The 20,813-nt window shown below is 46.6% G+C and overlaps 1 protein-coding gene across 2 annotated transcripts in view; it reads left to right on the plus strand.

The window, feature by feature from the left end:
* SNX9 (sorting nexin 9) overlaps positions 1-20,813 on the plus strand; it is an 844,750-nt gene that overhangs the window by 255,912 nt on the left and 568,025 nt on the right. For both annotated transcript variants that reach the window (XM_069235304.1, XM_069235305.1), the window contains exon 3: positions 9,270-9,344. In XM_069235304.1, the coding sequence (XP_069091405.1) occupies positions 9,270-9,344 (75 nt within the window). The remainder of the gene's footprint in view (positions 1-9,269; positions 9,345-20,813) is intronic.

A 20,813-nucleotide genomic window follows, 5' to 3' on the forward strand; every position in this document is an offset into this window, starting at 1 on the left:
GCGTCACTAGTCCTTACTTGATGCAGGCTCAGGCCCCCAAGCCATCCTGGTGCTGCACCGCCAGTCCTGCAGCAGCACCCTGTCAGGGTCAATCTGGCCGCTGTGGGTCCCCTGGTAATCGGTTCTGTTCCAGCTCTGCCAGCGCAGAGTCCCAGGTCATACTGAGCAGGAGCAGCATCAGGGGAGCAGCCCCAAGCGTGGCAACAGTTTCCCTTTTTGGGTTTACATCTGTGCTCCTAATCACCCCCTGATGAGGCTGCAGGCACGCTGGAGTTAAAGCCGTCAACGGCACATTGATGAGACAAAAAAGTGTGCCTCAATTTGAAGGGTAAAGTAGGATTCCAGGTATCAGTCCGGAAGCACTCTGTTTATGCAGACATAATTGCTGGAAGCTTGCTATGCACCCCGTCCCCAACTCCACTTAATTTTAATGCAGTTTTAAATTTCCCTCAAGAATATTTCCTTTACAATGTTTCCTTTACTTTTAAAGTTTTTGTATGTCCTCAAAATTGTCTTTGCTTGAGTTAAGTTTTTCTATGATATGATTTCCTCCAATGTGGTGTGTCAGATTTTTGTTTTTCTATTAATTCACGTATATGAACTTGCCCCACTGCCTGGCATAAATGGAATGCTTGGCAGGGCGCCTGGTGGCGAGGATGACACCAGTCACTTAGTAGTCAGATCGAATACAGTTAACTGCTATCACTCAATCTCCCAAGCATGGAGGTATAGAACGTGCAGGTTTAAATGAAGGTTTGTGTCCTGCTGCTACAATAGGAGATACCCTTGATGTGGAAGATTGGGCAGAGGGCAGATGCTTATGTCCAGAAATTCTGAGTAAAATACTCTCCTAGCCGAATCAGGAGCCTTTTGGATGAACTGGGTCTGGTCGTTACTCGTGTTTTTCAGAACCTGGAGCAGGAGAGGCAGGAACAGAAAGGTATGCAGAAGTGCTGTGCTCCATTCCAGCTGAACTACATCTCCTAGCAAGTGTCTTTATTGAAACTCCAACTTGCAAAATATTTTACACCATGCTTTCTCGATGGTGGTGATCAGATCTAATCAGGCTTTTTCCCACTGTAGAAAGATGCTGAGCACTAACTCTGAATGCAGATACCTTTCATGATCCGCCAGACACTGCCTGCCTAGTTTATCTGCTCTGGCATTCAAAGGCCCTGTCCTACATTTTGTGTTAAGGAAAATGCCCAACCTTCCAACCAACTCCAGAGGTGCAAATCCTCCTGCCTCAAAACCCACGAGACCGCCCTTCACTCCATGTTGCAGTACCACATGGTAGTAGCATTGTCTGTGAGAGTGTGCACCAAATTCACTTTGAAGGGCAGCAGGAAGGCTATCAGTGCCAGACCAATGGCCGCAACGCCAACAGATTGTAATTGAGCCAGGCTTCTGCCAGAGAACAAAGTCCAAAATCTCCACCTCCCCCAAATAAGTAACTCCAACGTGATGCATCAGGTAGCACTGCGAGCTCTGGGTCTACAAGGAAGAGGGACTGATGCTAGACCAACTGCGTTCGAGCAGCCACCATAGCAGATGGTGAGCTTCCCCCTCTTACGAAATCTGGACAGCATCTGACAGATTACATTGGTGGTGGACTCACTAAAACTTCAGCTTCCATTACAGAGCCTTCATGTACCATCTTGTGTAGTCGACAAGGGAGATGCAGCTGGCTAAGAGGCCCAGAAGCCTCAGAGCTGCTCTCCCCAAGATCCAGGACAAAAGCTGAGGTATTGAGATCATAGCCTGAATGTCCTAGACTCACTATGGCAGAGGGAAGGCCTTGAATTGCACTGTTTCCAGGATAGCACAAATAGATGGAAAGCTCTGCAAAGGAATCCGGTGCAATTACAATTTGTCGAGCGACAACCACATTAATGTTAAGTCATCTGGCAGTGGTCCACAGTGTAGCGAGCCTGCCTTCACTAGCTACTCATCGAGGTAAGCAAAGACTCATATCATGAACCTCTGAGTTTTTTTTTACTACCACCATAATTTTCCCGAACACCTGAGGGGCACTGGTGAGGCCAAAATGGAGCACTGCAAACTTGAATGCTCCTGGTCGACCTAGAACTGCAGGTAACACCTGTGGGACTGCAGGACCGGTATATGAAAGTATACGTCTGCAGGTCCAAGGACGCCATCCACACTTCTAAATCTAGACCAGCCAAACTGTGGTCTAATGCCTCATTTTAAATTGTTTTCCACAGGAAGGCTTTTAGAGTTCAAAGATCCAATATAGGCCTGAGGCTTCCATCCTTGTTTTGGCTCAAGGAAATAGCGAGAGTAAAATCCCTCTCCTCTTTCCAAGTCCAGAACCTTCTAGATAGCACCTTTGGAGAGTAACACTTGCACCTCTTGTAACAGAATGGAGAAGTGCTCCTCTGAAAGTTGATTGGAAGTGTAGGGAAAGATGTGGCAGAGCAAACAGAAAGGGTAGGGCATAATCATGCTGAACAGTCAGTATGACCCACTTGTTGAATGTGTTGGATTGCTGTCCTTTTAGGAAATGTTGAATTCTGGACCTCACAGGGTGGGCTTGTGCATCAAATGGCAAACTAAAGCAGCTTAAAAACTGCTGCCTCTGGGAATGGGGCCTGGGACTATTTAGTGCCCTGGGACTATTTAGTGCCCTGCTTGCGTGTGTGGTGCCAGTCAGACCCCTGCCTCGACCTTGAAAGTACTAAGGTGATTGCCGCAGTAGCTGAGGTGATTATCACTGTTTATACACAAGCCCACTGGAGTATCCCTTGGATTTCCTAACCTGAAGTAGGAACTGCTTTGTGAGAGACAGCAGTCTCAGGGAGTGTGCCATGGCTCTACAGTCCAAAAAAGGCTTTTGCTGTCAAAAGGCATATCCACAAGAGAGACTTGCACATCTCCAGAAACCCAGTGGAAAACATCCATGAGTGGTGGTGGAGCATAACACTGTCCCAACTGTCTTCCTTAACCAATCAGTAATATGTAAGCCAGTACAAATTACTACTTGGCCACACCCAATCCATTGTGAATTGTTTGAGCCAGAGAGGCCTTAAGGTCTTCCAGAGCCACTGTCAAAATCTAGCTGGCCACCAAACAGACTGTAATGACTGATCTCAGTGCCAGGCTGGCTGAAAATAACATTTGATTTCCAAATGCCTCCGTCCTCTTGGACTTCCTATGCAGAAGAGTTGTAGGGAAAGAATTGGTCAAGGCCTGAATCACCAGGCTTTCTAGAGTAGAATGTTTAGTGAGAGTCAAGGGACAAGGCGCTGGTCTGTGACACCGAGTCACCTGCCTATTCACAGGTGGAAGGCAACAGGGTTTTGACCAAATGCCCATCAAATTATTGGTTAGAACCTCATTGAAGGTGTGCAAAGGCAAAGAAGCAGCTGGCCTAGGGTGTAGAATTTCTGTACGTACATTAGTCTTAACAGATTAATTAGTCTTGACAGTGGGCAGCTGCAAATCCAGGACCTCAGCTGCCTGTCAGACCACGACCACAAATAATTCACTCCCTTCAGTTAGTGGTCCAGGTGGTGAGTTCATCCCTGCATCCGGGGAGAAATCAAATCCACTGGTATTCTGTAAACCCCATAGAAAAACTCTCAGCATCATAATGAGGTCACTATCCTCTACCCCATCATAATCATTTCCCACTGGTGGAGTACCTTGTTCAGAGTCGGAGTAGAATAGATATTGGAGCTTTTGTTGGTATGTCCTCCCTGGTAGAAGCACTGGTGCAGAATCCAGTATTATGACTGTTTGCTTTTCAATATTTTTGTAATGCAACATTGGTTGGGATTGGGTTGAAGACGGTTTGTGGTCAGACATCGAAATTGAATCCCCTTCCGGTGTTGGTAGTGTCTACACCGGCGTAGACGTGTCACAGCCTGGCGCAGGTTTAGGTGCTGGAGTGGATCTCTGATCCGCATCCGCCACTGGACCTGGGAGGGTTTTAAAGTGTAATTTGGCACTGGGGAAAGACTAGCAGTGTATACCCCAACTGAGGACCCCTGCAGAAGACCCTTGGGGCACAAACGCATGCCAGAGGGAGCAGGAAAAGGGCCAAAAATCTGTAGCGTAGCCTCTTTGAAGGCCTCAATTTGCTTTGGACTTTCTGATGGACTGGAAAACTCGAGGTGCACTGGAACCAGCTGGGGGATCGGCTATGTGCTTGGGGATATGAGGAGGGACTGATTAGCATACTGCGCTGTCTCCTTGAACACATAATTGCGGGATGGGGTGAAGTTGAGCTTTTTTTCTTTTTGTACTTAGTCTTTGATTTGGACTTAGTGGAAGACTTTGATTTCAAGGTAGACGTCTTGCAAGAACCAGAAGGCAGAACACGTCTATGCTAGTGACCTGGAATGGGACTTATGTCAGGGTCTTGACTTCTTATGTTTTGTCGCATTAAGCTTCACCTCCCAATCCTGGATTGCCTTGAGGTGCGTGGGGGCACACTTAATGCATGATTTCGAGTTGTGCCTCAAGCAGAAATACCAGAGACACATCTTGTGCATGTCCGTGACGGACATGTATTTTCTTCAATTACAACATGACTTGAACGCTGTTATTTTAGGAGGGGACATTGTTTTCTAGCACACTGTATTTTTTTTTTGGTAGAAATTTTCGTAAGTCAGATGAAAGTGGGAGTGGTGCTCCAGATCTGCTTCGGAAGGTGTGAAAAGAAAGGAACTGATGTCCTCGCTCAGGGGTGGTGCTTTTATATGTCGCTACTCCATAATTTCTGGGACAGTACCTTCACTTGAGGTTTATTCGAAGACTTTAAACACTAATGCAACACTGCCTCAAAACTTCCCTACATCTACCTTTGGGGCACCTCAGCTACTGAAGACGATACTGAAGGGCGCACTGTAATTTGAGACTGGACTTGTTCAACAGTCTACAGGCTGGTTGACTCATGCTTGTGAATACAGTGCGTCAATTATTAATGGTGAGCCAATCAAAATAGGTAGCTTTGGAGGTCGGTGCTGACTTCTGGAAGGGGCAGCACACTCATTTTAGCTCCCGTCATTCTGGTACCCAGCATCCGGGATCACAGTTGTCCTATTTAGGCCATATAAGCGTATATACACATTGGGGGTCAATATAATTGTTTCTCAATACTTGTCACTTGGATCCCCCGCGACCCACTTTGCGCCTTCCCAGGCTACCTATGTTGATTTGGCTCGCCTTTAATTGACATACCTTATTCATGAGCGTGGTTCCTACAGTATTGCGTATTGGTCCCTTGCAGGTGGCATCTGGTTACCTTGGCAATAACCGTCTTTCCTCAAGCACAATTGTTGTCCTGATGATGATCCCAAACTTGTGTTGAAGGATGGAAACCTCGTCGACTGGAGTATCCTGAATTGAGTCTTTATGAGTATGGGTACCTAACAATTGTGACCCTATTATTGTATATAATGCTATTTCACTTGATGAATACCTGAGAGTTAACCAAATCTTGTTGCACCAGATTGAATTTTTTCAGTATTACATTTCACTTGATACCTAGTTTTCGCACTCATTTTTGTTTTAAGGTCAATAACTGCAGTATATTTTCCATTTGGAAATTTTAAATTGACTCCATTGTATATCTTTGGTTTGTTGGCCCAAAATCTCCACTCGTGGGCCCGTTGTTCCTTCTCAAAATATTTTACCCTGGTCCCTAAGTACCTGTGGGTTCCTTTCCCTTGTTTGTAAACAGTAATGTAATATGCATCAAGCATATACCTCAAGGCCTTGGACAGGCATGTACAGAGCCGTACTGAAGATCATCTTGCAAAATGTTTAAACCAGCTCCAGGCTGCATGGTCGCATGACTAGAATCAGGCAGAGGAAGCATGCTTGGGCAATGGCAGCCCATCCAGCACTGAAAACAGCCTTCTGGGAAATGGCAGCATGGCAAGTCAGGGACTGGGCATGTAATGGAGGCTATACCGAGGCAAAGAAATTAAAAGCATGCTGAGGGTGTTGTACTTGCATTATCTGGTCAGTGTTCTGCATTGCGCAATATCACCTCTATGATGCCGGGGCCAAAGCGGGCAAACTGCTGGCTTGGCTGGGTAGACGGGAGGTGACGTCCTGCTTGGTCCACCATCGCACAGGGGTCCCCCACTTGACTGATGTGACCTTTGCAGAAGCATATGATAGATATTAGGCCTCAGTCTACAAGGCCTGCCAGTTTATGAATGCCCCTATTGTAGCTTAATACTTGGCCGGGTGGACCTGCCGGTAGTGCCGCCTTATGACCAAATGGCACTGGATAGGGACATCCCCTGGAAGAAGTTGCAACTGCCATTGCCAAACTGAAAATAGTGAAGACGCTGGGGCCAGGCGTCCTCCTGGCAGAATTTTTCAAAAGATACTCAAATTTGCCAGCCCTCCATATGCTCAATTTATTTCAGGAGGCGAGAGATCGCGGAACACTACCGCCAGACCTACAGTGCACAAGGGTTTGTTGTGATTCCTAAACAGGGTAAGCCTGTAACCAACTGTGGCTTCTACCGGCCCATCTCACCTTTAAATGTCGAGGTGAAGGTTGTGGCTACCATTCTTGCCTTCGCAACTCCTGATTTTGATTGTTCTGCTTATTCACAGACGCTAGTCTGGCTTTATGCCAGGTAGGTCTAAGAGGCTTAACCTTTTTCGCATGCATAACTGGATGTTGAAGGTGGCTTTAAAAGAATATTCCCATATTTGGCTAGCATTAGGTGCAGAAAAGGTGTTTGAATGCCATACATTGGCCTTTTCGCCACCAAACATTTTGCAAGTTTGGTTTCGGCCCCCATTTTCAGCGATGGCTTTCCTTGCTTTACAGGCCCTTATGGCTGTGGTCCGGGTCCTACCCATGGCATTCTCAGTACAGTGTGGCACACAAGAAGTACTGCTTGTCCCCCCTATTTTTCGCTCTTACCATTGAGCCCTTGGCGATGGTGATTTGTTCCCACAGTACTATCCAGTGTTCAAGATCTCAGAGATGGCTAGTGAGGAGAAAAATAAATCTCTCTATGCCGACGGCATTTTGCTGTATATCACTGAACTCTAGACTACTATACCCATGATCCTTAATACCTTTGCTTCCTGTGTAGCACATTCAGGCTACTTTATTAACTGGAATAGGTTGGTGCTCTGCCACTTCTACACCTCTCTGGACCCCAGTGGTCTCCCCCGGGCATTTCGGGTGGTGACTGAAGGTTTTCAATATTTAGATGTGTATGTGACTCCACATCGGAGTGGGGGTATTGCACTGCCAGGCATTAGGGCCTACTAGTGTGTGGCACACCTAGTGGCGGTTAACAATTGGGCATTCACCCCACAGGGCACTTCCACTTACAAGCTGGAACAAAACCAATTCACTAGCTGTTCCTTTCTGCACTTCCTCTTTGGGGAGAAAAGAGACTTCAGTGACTGTGCCAGCCACCCAGGTGGTAGTAGAGGCCTGTCGGGGAGCCTCTTGCTGTGTGGAATGGGCCGAACAATTGACGCATGAGACACTACTATGGGAAGGGACGTGGCTGAGAAAAATGGGAATGATGACGGTGTTTGGAAATTGGGATCTACTCGGGATCTCATGTGTGGGGGATCATCTGGAGGGGGTGAGTTGGTGACATTTGCGTTTCTACAGCGAGAATATGCCCAGTTGCAACATACCTGGCAGGCAGAGGGCATGAAGACACTGGATCTACCCGAATTCGCCCCATTGGAGGGTCGGCTGATGCAAGAAGAACTGTTGTCCAAGGCCATATACTTCACATACAAAACAATGAACAACAGTATGCCAGACAGACTGAGGGAACAGTATTCCCTAGAGGTGGGAGACTTGGAAGATGTGGAATGGGAGGCCGCTTTAGACTGACCAGATTGAGGGAACGGTGGTCCCTAGAGGTGGGCGACTTGGAGGACGTGGACTGGGAGGCTGCTTTGATGCACTCAAGGGAGATGGCTATGAAATCTCGCCTACGCTTGATACAACTGAAAATCCAGCATCAGGGATACTACCGCAGAGAGCGTTTACACCGAATTGGATGGGTGGCCTCCCTGGCCTGTCTCCCGTGTGGGGATGAGAAGGGCTCCTACATACACTCTGGAGCTGCCTGGCCATTCAGACATATTGGACACTGGTGATGAGAGAACTAAGTAGGGTAACTGGTGAAACTTGACCCTAAGTACATCCTGTTGGGGTACCGGGAGACGTCGACATCCCCAGTACACACCTTCTTTTCTGTAATTTAGGGTTGGCAGTCGCCAAGCGAGATGTAGAACGACACTGGGAGGCACCTGAACCCCCGAGATTACTGGAATGGAAGAACGGAATGGACCTAAAAATGCACAAATGCTATAAGGTGTGGGGAAAGTAGTTGCAATACTATGTCACTCATCTTAGGCTGGGAGATTCGACTCCCATGCCATAATTGTACTGTGCTGTTGTGTGTGAGAGCAGTACTATATTCATCATTGTGATAGCTTCTGGATATGCTAATGTCATGCAGTTGCCCCTTGTGCTTGGCGGGGTGGGTGTGGATATGCCCCTTACATTATTTGCTGTTTTATCCTCAGGTGCACTTTTTGTGCCTTATTGTACTGTTTGTTGTTACAAGGTTGAAACGATGACCTATCAAAAAAAATAATAATAACGAATTAAAAAAAAAAAAAAATCTGCTTTGCAGGTAAGCAGATATGCCATGACTGAAGGACGACGCCTTTGCTGGTCATGTACCACAAATACAACCCTTTTAAATCGTATGTGCGTCGTTCTCTGCATGTCTCGTGTGATGTGTGAGAGTTCAGGTGGGCATTGGGTGTGTGTCCCTCGATTGTTCTTCCTTGTGAGGTGCTCTCACTGATGTTACAGAGGAGGTCCTGTCCTTACGTTTGAGGATTAACACTTACAGTTCCTGCATACGTTAACGGAATTTACGGGCGCACACCCTGAGAATGAGATATGGTCACTATTTACCACGAGGCCTGGGTGAGAGTTTGATAGTCGTTTGGCAAAACATCGTCTCTCTTTGCCTTATGTTGTCAGTAGATTGGAAGTGAGTATAACAATGCAAAGTGATAATCCACAAGGCTAAGCACACGCCCTTCCCTAGCTGCCTGCAGTGTCCTTTAAATAGTACAATTTTTAGACTCTTCCAAGTTTTCATTCTTGCCCGGTTTAAAAAAAATCGACTACAATTAGTTTATTGTCCTTTATTTGATCTACATTTTAGCATCTTTTGACTTAATTAGGATGTCATTGATCTTTTCCTGTTATGTTTTTTTAGGATGTAGGTGGAGGCTGGTTGGAAGCAAAAAACAATCAAGGAGAACGAGGTCTTGTTCCGTCCGACTACGTTGAAGTAAGTGATACTGAGATAGAATGCGATTTTAGATTTAGTTTTCAGAAAAAAATGCAAAATGTTTCTGTTGCCGGCAGATACATTGAATTAAGGTGTATCACGTTAAAGGGTGCTCTAGTGACAAGGAATTGTGCGTTTCTGCTATATGTTTTGTAATTGTGCGTTGGTTTAAAAAAGTAATTTAGCAGTAAGTACTCTTGTGTATACCCTTGTATATTACTAGTACTGCGCTTCTGCCCTTAACATGGGTTACTTTCATCTATTTGCAACTGATATTATGTAATAAATGTCTCCGAGTGTTTAGTGCTTGCTAGTAGCAACATATTCAATCTGCAGGACACAAGTTCAGTACTGGAAAGGCAAACTCAGCCTTCCAACTTTCTGCCATTGATAATTCAAGACCATGCTTAATTGCGTGCCTGATAACTGCAGAATGGTGGAGTGAGGCGCTGCATAAAAACAATTACATTGTATCCATTAACTGAAAATACACGATATTAAACCCTGTAAGAGATATTTTATTTTAAAGTGGATTAAAAACATTTGTTTTTTGAATTCTCATTCTGGGAATGGAGTTCATTGGCCTGTTGAGGGTATGCAGCCAGCCTGGAATGCTTTCCCTCACAATGACCAACAGATGACCTTTACGAGCACTAAAATTAGCCTCAGAAATTCATCAGCCTCGAGAGCAGATGATGCTTCTGTTGCCCGAATGGCAAAGGCCTTGACAAATAAAAACGGCATTGGTTTAATTGGGGGACAGTGGCAAAAATCTCCAGCCTGTAATACCGGACTTTTATCTTTCCCTTATTCTCCCTGCAAATTCATGCCTTATGTATTGTATTGTATTGTATGATATGCTCTAAAAGCGTTCTTTTGCTGATGCACTTGTCTTTTATCTGTTTTTATATTTGTAACTTGCTCTTTTTTCAGAAACTGCATCATGATTAATAAATACAATGCAATACACGCCTTAAATCAGCCGATCTTTTCGACTTTCCCTTTATCTGTTGGGGTGTTTCTAGAATTGTACAACCGATTTTAGAGCTGGTGTGGTTATCTGGGATTCTTTTCGAGTACTTTTATGTGACATGGGTGACTTTGTCAAAGTTGTGTATGTTTTGCTGCTCATAGCAATTGTTTCTTTAATCTAGTAACTAGATTTTTTTTTTTATAACGCGATTCATACCACACCTCTGAGATTTCAAAGCGCCGATTATACATTGTTACTTTTACTCCTATATGGTGCACAATTTATGGACCTTGGAAAGAGGAAAGTCTGAGTCGCCCTCTGGGATTCACGCATGTGACCTTCATAAAACCGCATTTATAAGCAGTGACATTTCAGCAAACCTTTAATGCATGCTTGTGCTTATCTTTTTTTCATAAAGAAATGCAGTCGCTTGTTCATTTTAGCAAAACAATTGTATTAGTAAATAGAAACGACGGATGGGGGCGAAAGTGTAACCAGAGGCTACTAAAATTACAGAACTGTTGTACAAGAATGAAGAAAACATGAACAAAAGTTTAAGTAAAGATATGTGAGAAAGTGTATTATTAGTTGGGGTGGATGTCAATCCACCACACATATTAATTTCCCAATGTTTACTATTTTTGTCCAGTAATGGTTTCAGTAATTTAAATGTGGTGCAGAGCAGAAAGTCTTAACTTAAGGAAATGTGTGAATCATTCAGAAGTACCAAACAGTTAAAAAGTTTAAAACGCAACAAGATAAAAATCCAATGCTAATTTATAAAAAAATGAATAATATTTATGGAACAAAGTAACACAAAGATAAAAACCCAATGAGGGGAACCCGAAATATGCATTTTTAAAGTTTTAAATTAAAATAGTGGCAAAAGCGTTAAGCGCCAATCAGTATCATGTGGTTGCACTTCACCGGGACCTAGGTGCAACTAAAAGAAAAATGCGATGGAGCACGAGTTGGATATAGAAAGCCAGGTCAGAATCTTTACATTCTGATTTAGGGCCTCATTTAGAGTTTGCTAGAGGGGTTACTCCGTCACAAATGTGACGCATAACCTGTCTGTCCTATTACAATTTCCATAGGCTGTAATGGAATTGTAATACAGCGGACGGGATATCCTTCACATTTGTGATGAAGTAACCCCCTCCGCCAAACTCTAAATCAGGCCCTTAGTCTCTGAAATGGAAGTAAAAAATCCTCAGTAGGGCAAGGCAGCAGATTGTGTTTGAGAAGGGATCTACAGGGTTTGTTACCAGTGGAACGCGGTTCCTGTGAAGCCATTGACATTTGGTGGGAAAGCTCAGAGCAGCAGGAATTCAAAATATGTGCCCAGCAAGGTCCCTTGACAACCGGATACTTAAGCTCTTTCGCAGGTTAAAGATTTCTACATTCAGACTTAGACACTTTTTCAGGGCTCTGATTCGTCCAGCAGGGCACGGCTGAAAGCTGTAGCTGAACAGAACTCCATGAGACCGGATACCTGTTCTGCGATGCCCTGCTGAAACTAATTTGCCGCTACTGAAAAGTTCTGAGCAAGTCCAAGATTTTTCAGGCTGTTAGGAGGAGTACACTTTGACTCAGCCAAGAGTCCTAGGACCTCAGGAATAGCACCTGGGGAGGGGGGAGAAGAGGAGTGGGGGGGGGGGGGGGGTCAAGGTTGATGGAGAAGCCACCAGCAGGGTCTAGTTGGAAATGATCAGCTGGGCTCTTCAGGAAAAAGGCTTCTAGCAACTTGTTGGGTCCTTGTAGCTTAACAGGAGGTCATCCAGCTGACCCTTAGGGTCTACCGCCTTGTCCTGGGTAGAAGTGGGAGCAGGTCCAGGCTTTCAGGTCTCCTCACAGGTCACTGCAGGTGCAGTCCGTCTGCCTTCCACAGGTTCAGTAGTGTTCTGAAGATAGTCCCAGGGGTGCCACATTTTTTCCTCGCACCAGCTTGTTGGTGTGGTGTGACTCCAGGTCCCTCCGTAGCCAGTAGGAAAAAGATTACCAGGGGTAATTCTACCCACTGTTGCAGCAGCTCCTGGAAGCCGCCCCTCTGTGCCCCGGGGGCACACCTCAGAGTGCGGAAGGCCCCGGGGAGCCTTCCGGTGACGACCATCCTGACCCAGAAGCCCTTCTGGGTGCTGCCGGCGGAACAGAGAATGATGGAGCCTCGGGGCTTTTTAAGGGTCCCCACCATCATACTTGTTGGCAACCACCGGCAACGGAAGAGGGATCCCGGAGACCTGCCGACGCCGTCCAAGAGGAGGATCGCAGCCAGCTGAAGCCTCTGGAAGCCAGGAACCAGGAGGAAGTCCGCGCTGAAGCCGGCCATGCTCTGGAGAGCGTGGCCACAACAGGTACGGGAGGGGGACGACAGTAAGGGGGGAGGGCTTGGGAACGGAGTATTTGTTTGTTTGGTTTGTAGTTTTTTTGTTTCGCGTTTGGGATTTATTTATTTTTGGTTTTGGTGACTGAGGGAACCTGGGGCATAGCATTGTATAACGCGGCCAGCACACACACACACACCCGTGTTTGATCCTTGTGCCTACAAACAGTGTTTTCTCATTTATGAACGCCCATATGTTTAAAACTACCCTAAACGCAACCGTAGCGGCAAGAAGCCTGTTAAAGGTTTTTTTTCCGTCACAATGCAGTTTCAGTTGTCTCAAGTACTATCAAGTAGGAATTAAGAAAACATTTATGTTGAACTGAAAACTACAAGACGAGATATATATAGCAACTATATAGTATGCTAGATCACACAGAAAACAGATAAAGAGGAAAATACCCCTTCAACCAGAAGGAGAGAGAGAGAGAGAGAGAGAGAGAGAGAAGACAGAGAGTGAAAATAGAAAGAAGAGAAAAGGAGAAAATGAGAAGTAAAGGAAGGGCAGAGAAAAAGTATGAAGAAAAGCAATAAGGAGATACTAGTAGCAGGAAAAGAGGAGAGAAAGAAGAAAGGGATAAGGACAAAGAAAGAGCCTATTCAGACAAATGAAAGGAGAAAAGGGGGGAGGCTGGAAAGATAAAATAAGAAAGAACCTACTTACCCACTACCTGTGTTCTTCTTTCCTTTACATGCTCCTCCTGAGTTGACCCTGGGGAAACGAAAGAGAGATAAGAAGAACAAGTGTGAAGACCCAGATAAGACAATAGAAAGAAGGAAAAGAACAAACAGCCATCAAAGACAATCTGATAAGAGACTGACATTGTCTTATGTTCAATCAATAAAACTCTTTCTGACGATACATTCGCGTCCCTCCATTTTCTGACGCCTCTTACAATGCCATACTGCAAATAATCACACACTGGACCTCTCTACCTAAATCCAACATGGCAGAAACGTCCCCTGTGCTGAGCTCCTGTGCCCACCCAAGAGGTATGGCTAGGGAAGAGAGCAACCCCTCCTCTGTGGTCACTCAGTTCTGGGAGCAACAGCTTTCCCACTGGGATTGGTGCCTGACTGACTAGAGGGAACATAGGCTACATCTACCTGTGACATGATAGGCCTCTTTGAAGTTAATCCTGGTTACAGCTCAGATGGACATCCTGCCAGAGGAACAGAACAACTACCCTTACCCAAGGCCATTGTCTCAGCTTGGGGAGCAAGTTCACACCTCGTCAGGGGGCTGTTCAGCTTCTGGGTGACAGTTGTAAGCTCATGCAGGTGGGCTTCTAGAGGCTTTAGGGAGAAAACAATTGACTTCTCTAATAGTCCCTGTTCTGAAATATTTATTATATGTCCAACTTTACCAGTGACATATCTTAAAGTCTAAGAATGACATTTATAGCTGTTTCCTAGATGGAGATAACAAAATTAAACGTAATATTGTATCCCGGTGCTTTCCTATGGAACAGATAATCCAGCTACAGTGAAATAGTTTTTGGGGCTTTGTCACTGTGGGAATGTTTAGCATTAAACTTTGAAATACACTATTTGTAAGTACCATGCACCCTGCCCTATGGGCTTAAGGCGTATTAGGGTTATTAGGGTGACTTTTTAATATATAAAATGAGGGATTAGGCCTGGCAAATGGGCTTATTTTGAGAGGTTTAATTGTCAGTTTTAAACTGCACAGACAGGTTAAAGTGGTAGGCTGCTGTCATGTTTGCACTTTCATTGCCGTGGGTGGCATAATGGGTGCTGCAGTCTACTAGTACCATGTACATTATAGTCTCAACATTGTCTCAACAACCTATAATACACATTTGCCGATAAATCACCTTTAGAACTACCAGTGTGTAAATACTTAATCTATGTGAAATTACTTTTGATCTGTAAGGGGTTTTACTAAATTCTAAACAAGTGTGGGTGGAATCTGATCTGAATCATTTGCTACAGGTAAACTCAAGCTTATAAACAATAATATAATCATGATAACTGTCACTACTAATGCACCTATGCATATATATTTGTACTTACTACTTCTGTTGCGATTGGACTCCATGAGTTCTCTAATTCCAGACACATTAAAATAAAAAACAAAGCAGCTTTTGTTTCACTGTCTCTTTTCAGTCCTTTTTATTTGTGAACACAGCAATAATTAAAATAGTCTCTTTCAACTGCTCAATTATTCACAAAGTTCCGTGATCTTCTAAAAAGTTCATCAAGAGTTTCTCTATTTACAAATGTTCAAAAGCTTCTACTAAAGGTAAAATGTCTCTAATAAAGGCACAGTTTGCAACCACTGATAACCACTTCTAAAATGCAAGGTCTCTTAATCGACTGGCAGTGAGACTTCAAAGTTCAGTTTCAAAGCATATTCAGTCTCAAGAATATTGAGCTGGATTCGAATTGTTAGCACAAAATGTAACAAACTCCTGTTCCCAGTCATCAGCAGAATATGTCCATTCGGGTGCTGAGTACTTTCTGCTTGGCACTCTTTTTTTTTTTTTCTTTTTGATCCTCTGTTTACTTGACTCTCTGACTCACGTTCACTTTGACTCAACTCTTCAGCAATAGTTGCAAGCACTTGTACAGCAGGCAATTTTCTCCTTAGGCCAATTGTCTCCGGGTACAACTCTTTTATCTAGCACAACTGATCCTTTGTCAACATCCAAGCTTGCACAAGTCAACTGATTCTGCCTCAACCCTTCTAGACCATTATACCATCCACTGTTGTCACTGTTGTTGAGTCACTCAGAATCCCACCAGACCGAGTCTGTGCTAAAGCCACTTACCCAGCCCCAACAGTTTGGCTAACCTGATCCCTTGCACTCACTATAACCGACCCTTCCGGAACGGATGCTGTATCATCAAGGGCACCTGGAACTTTGCGAGTGTGGCTAGCTTGTACCCAGTTCGGGAGACCAGCACACTTCACAGCTGTTGTCGTAGCGAGGGCCACTTGACAAAGGCCTTTCCAACGCGGCTCCAAGCATATCTTTCTTGAATGTTTAAGCATAACCCAGTCACCAGGGCCTATGTCATGAGACAGTTCCTGCTGCGGCTGTACAGCAGCCTCTCCAACCTGATGAGACAAGAACACACTACATCAGCTAGTCCTTTGCAGTAATCCACCACCATGTCATCTGTAATGTTCACAAGTACATATGCAGGCACTGCTGGCAATCTCATAGCACCCAATGATTTAATATGGAGACAATCCTGTTGTCCTTTCAGGCGTGCTGCACATGCTCATCAAAACAAGAGGCAATACATCTGGCCATTTGCTTGTTGTGGATGCACTTACTTTCACCAACCAGGACTTCAGTGTTCCTTTTATCTATTGGACCAAGCCTGAAGCTTCTGGAGGATAACTGCAGTGCAATTTTGGCTCAACTTGTAATGCCACTCACAACATTTTAAGGACCTCACTGTTGAAATTAGTTCCACGGTCTGATTCTAGACAAGTCGGGAATCCAAACTTCTACATCAACTCTCTAAGTAACCGCTTCTCTATTGTAAGACTATCAGTTCTCCTAGTGGGGTAAGTCTCAACCCAGTGTGTGAAAACACAGACCATAACTAAACCATATTGAGTGACCAAGAACAAGATGGCTGACTGGATGCACTAGGTGAGTGCTCCCGGCCCCGGCTTCTACATCCTACACCATCCTGCCGTTCCGAGGCCCTGCAGACCCAGCGGTCCGGTGGATGGGGATTGAGGTGATGTGACGGCGAAGGGCAAAACCGCTGCAAACAAGCCGCAGAGCTGCACTCGTGGTGAGTGCCTGACTCCAACAGTGCGGCTGCGACTGTGGCTGCGGGCTGAGCCGACATCGTTTAAGGCCCCGGACCTGACCTGAGTGCCCTAGATTGGAGGAGCCCGACGGGTGAACCTGATGTGAGGGGAGTGACCAGCTTTACTTTTTTGCTTCCCTCACCCATCCTCCCCCGCGTGGTGGTAACTGCAGGCTGTGTGGATGCCTCAGCCTGTAAGACCACCTGGTGAGGCCTAGTGGATGATGGTGAGCTGTGCGGCGGAGGCAGGGGAGGCCCAGCGGAGAGACACAGGTGCAGAGAGCGGTGCGGCTGTGGAAGTGAAGGGCACCTGATCTGGAGTTTGGCCCCCTAGGGGCATACCATGGTCTGATGAGGCATCACGATGAGCCAGGAGTGGGGCCGGGGGGCTCTGGGAGGTGACTGAGGCCCTGTATTTGAGCAGTAGCATTGGACATGGTCACCCTCCATACCCCCTCCCCGTCACCGTCCACCACCTCCTCCCCTGATTGCCTAAGCACCGGTGGATGGCCATTTGAGCATCCAACTGACGAACTGAACAGGAAGCACCTGGGGAGGTGACAGAGACCAGACCTCCAGAGTGGGCTGCGATGGATCTGCTGTCTGGTGCTGCTATGGTGAAATTGCATCCTAGGCGGCTACGACACGGTGAAGTGCGACTACCAGTGCCCTGTGGGATCGACGGAGGCTGGTGTTGTGGACCTTGTGTAATATGGGCAAAGTCAGATTGAACAAAGGCGCACAGCAAACCAGGATGGACCAATATAAAGCCCAGAGTGCAGGAGGGAGCTTGCAGAAATACTCGTCTGACCCATGGATAAGGGGGGGTGAGCCCACCGGAGCACAGATCCTGGCAGCCATCGAGGCGTCCGGTCAGGCGGTGCAGACGCAAATTGCTGCTATGGTGGTAGACGTTAACGTATTGAGAGCGGATTTGAAGGTGGTGGCAGAACGTTCGGTGGCCACTGAGCAGCAAGTGACTTGCATGCAGACGGACATAGATACGCTGAAGGCCGCAGTGACCACCCTTGAAGCTAAAACCACAAACTGGAGGCGAGGGCTAAAGATGCGGCGGGGGGGGCGAGGAGATGCAACCTATGAGTAGTGGGCTTCCTGGAGGGAGCGGAGGGGAAGGCCCCGGAGGCCTTCCCAGATGATTGGATCAAAAAGACGATGCCCACTGCCCCCCTATCACTGGTGTTCATGGTTGAGCGGACACACCGAGCCCTGGTCCCCCCTCCGCCGCCCGGGACCAAGACATTCTTTCAGGAAGCGCACAAACACGGCAACCCTACCTATGAGAATCACACTATACGCTTCTTTCCTGACTACACTAGAGTGGTACAGCTCCAAAGACAATCGTACATAGGTGTCAAACAAAAATTGAAAGAATTGGGCTACATCTGTATGCTGCTATACCCAGCCGATTTGAAGGTCCTCCATGCGGGCCGCTCGCATTTTTTAGAGGCGCCTGAAGCAGTCTGGGACTGGTTGGAACTGAGAGGTGATGAGAGGCCCCAAAACCCCACACAGAGGGAGCCACAAGGGGGACCGAAGGGCAGGTGACTTACACACCACTGCACACAGGAATAACAGGCGCTGCCGCACCAGCCAAGGAGACAGGGTAATAGTGCGCCCGAATGGCACCCTGAGTCTGGAACGGAAGAGACAGGAGCTTGAGGAGGCCAGACTGTTAGTGAAATCCTTCACTTCAGAGGCATCCTCGCACTCTGAGGATGGCCTGAACCCAGACTCGGACAATGCAGATACCTGAGAGCCGTTACAGATACGCCAAGATGGAATACTGGAACTGGACTCATACCAGGCTTGGAACTATTGACCCCTTCTTCCTGCTCTCCTCTCTTACTCTCCCTCCCACCCCTCTTTCCTACTGCACTGCCTACCGGTGCTGGGGGAGGCGGAGACTCGGGATAGACACAATGCGCGGGTGGGGGCGATCTAACAACCACGCTCCCTTGCTTTGGCCACGGCTAACCTCGCCTTACTATCTTGTCTCTTTCTAAGTGGCACGCATCTTGTTGTTAATGATCTTTTGCAGTAATAAGTTACTATGTTTGGGTTTAGTGTGTGCATGGTTTGGATGGGTGTGTAAGGTGCCATGGAGAACTACTTGTGCGTTGACCGCACCATCTTGAACAGTTCCTTGCTATTGATTGAGGGCAGTGATTCGCTCTCCCTCTCCTCTGGATTCTAGAGTGGATAGCGGGGTGCACACACGGATTGGGCAGACACTAGTTGTGGGAGGTGTTTACCCAGGGAGGGATTGGGGTGTTGAATGTGGTTGGAGTTGGAGTTCTGTTTTATACACTTGGTGTACTGTATGCATTGCGAGGAAGAGAGGACATGGAGTTACACTGTCAAGCGCATATTGGACCAGAGTACACAGCTGGGGCGGACACGGACGGGGTGGGTTGGAGTGGACGGGGGGTTGGAGCTGTGACTGTTGTAGGGCATAGCTCAGGATGACTACCCTAATGCAAATTGTTACATGGAATGTAAGGGGCTGAATTCTTTTGTAAAGCGCTATACAGTGCACACCTACCTTAGATGAATAGGTGCCCACATTGCCCTCCTACTGGAGACACACTTGATGAATAGTGAAGTGCAAAAACTACAGAAAAAGTGGCAGGACAGTTGTATTCAGCGACATATTCCTCCTATGCTAGGGGGGTTTCTGTCTGGGTTGCTAAAATGCTAACAGCGGACGTACAAGGCTGCTATCTATTCTTACACGGAGGATTTGATGGGCGTGAACTCTGCATCCTGAATATATACGCCCCCAACTCAGATGATACGGAGTTCTTTAAAACACTGCAACAAGTATTAGTACTCTAAATTGGGAATGCCCATCATCTTGGTCGGAGACTTTAATTGTGTCCTGGATGGCACTTTAGATAGAAGCCCACCGAAACTGGAAACTAAGCCCCATGACAGCCAAACTTTGCAAGGTCATGAGTAGCCTGCACTTTGTGGATACATGGAGGGAACTACACCCCACCTCCAAAGTTACACACCCACACATGGGGCGTATAGCAGATTGGATAGATTTCTGTTAGCAAACGACGGCACGCTGGATGTTTGTCATGCTGCCTGTCAGGTGAGATTCCTATAAGATCATGCCCCTCTGTTATTAGAATGCGAGACACATGCACCCAAGCCAGCGAGCCCCCTGTGGCGTATGCGGCCTGAACTACTTGGGGATGCTGAATATAAGGGAGACATACATGTAGTGCTAAATGGATATTTTAGCGTGAACTGATCTACAACCCGGACATGTGGCATAGAATGGGAGGCCATAAAGGTCGGCATAAGAGGTGAAAGCCTTGGTAAATCCAATAGTATTAGGAAAAAACTGGAGCGGGAGCTTGCGCAGCAGGAGGGCATTCTGGCTGCTCTCCAGAGCCAAGTAGCCGGTGGAGACGTATCTGAGGCAGACTGCTGCAAGGTGCACAAAAGAATACGGGCCATTTGGAATAGGCTGGAAAGTTATGTCCGTAGGGATCACCCGAAACACATATACGCTTCGTTGAATCACAAGGATGGCTGTCAAATTCGCTGGTATCTAGACGGGCTCCAAATTCCCCGGCTTGTTGAGGTACAGACTGGGGAGCTAGAGGGGGATGTAACGCTTATGAGTTACAGGAATCCTTGGGGGCCATGATGCATGGTAAAACACCCGACCCGATGGTATACCAGTTGTGTTTTACCGGACATATTCTGCAACGGTTCTTCTACGATTATTGGAATCATTCTGGGAGGCCCACAGAGAAGGCTCGCTGCCAACACACATGAGGGAAGTATTGATAGTAATGATACGGAAACCGAGGAAGGATCCGGTGGAACCTGGCTCCTATAGGCCATTGTCTACACTCAATGTCGATGTAAAAATACTTGCAAAGTACTGGCAACTAGCAAAGTACTGGCCATCTAGTGTGGGATGATCAATGTGGATTCATTCCGGGGAGGGGAACCCATATGAATCTGCGGAGGTTATCACATGTAATACATGAGACATGCCACTCTGTAGCCCACGCTGCGCTCGTGGCCCTCGACATAGAAAAGGCTTTTGATACCTTGTCCTAGGACTACCTGTGGGAGGTGATGCATAGAATGAGCATTGGATTAAACTTCCTGTCATGGGTACACCTGCTGTATACAGCGGCGCGGGCGGGGTTGCTATCTGGGATGATAGTGTCGGACTCCTTTGATATTGAACGGGGCACATAGAAGGGCTGCCCACTGTCGCCGCTGCTGTTCACGTTGGTTGTTTAGCCCCTGGCCGTACATCTGAGAG

Source organism: Pleurodeles waltl, chromosome 5, assembly GCF_031143425.1.
Source record: "Pleurodeles waltl isolate 20211129_DDA chromosome 5, aPleWal1.hap1.20221129, whole genome shotgun sequence".
Taxonomy (NCBI): domain Eukaryota; kingdom Metazoa; phylum Chordata; class Amphibia; order Caudata; family Salamandridae; genus Pleurodeles; species Pleurodeles waltl.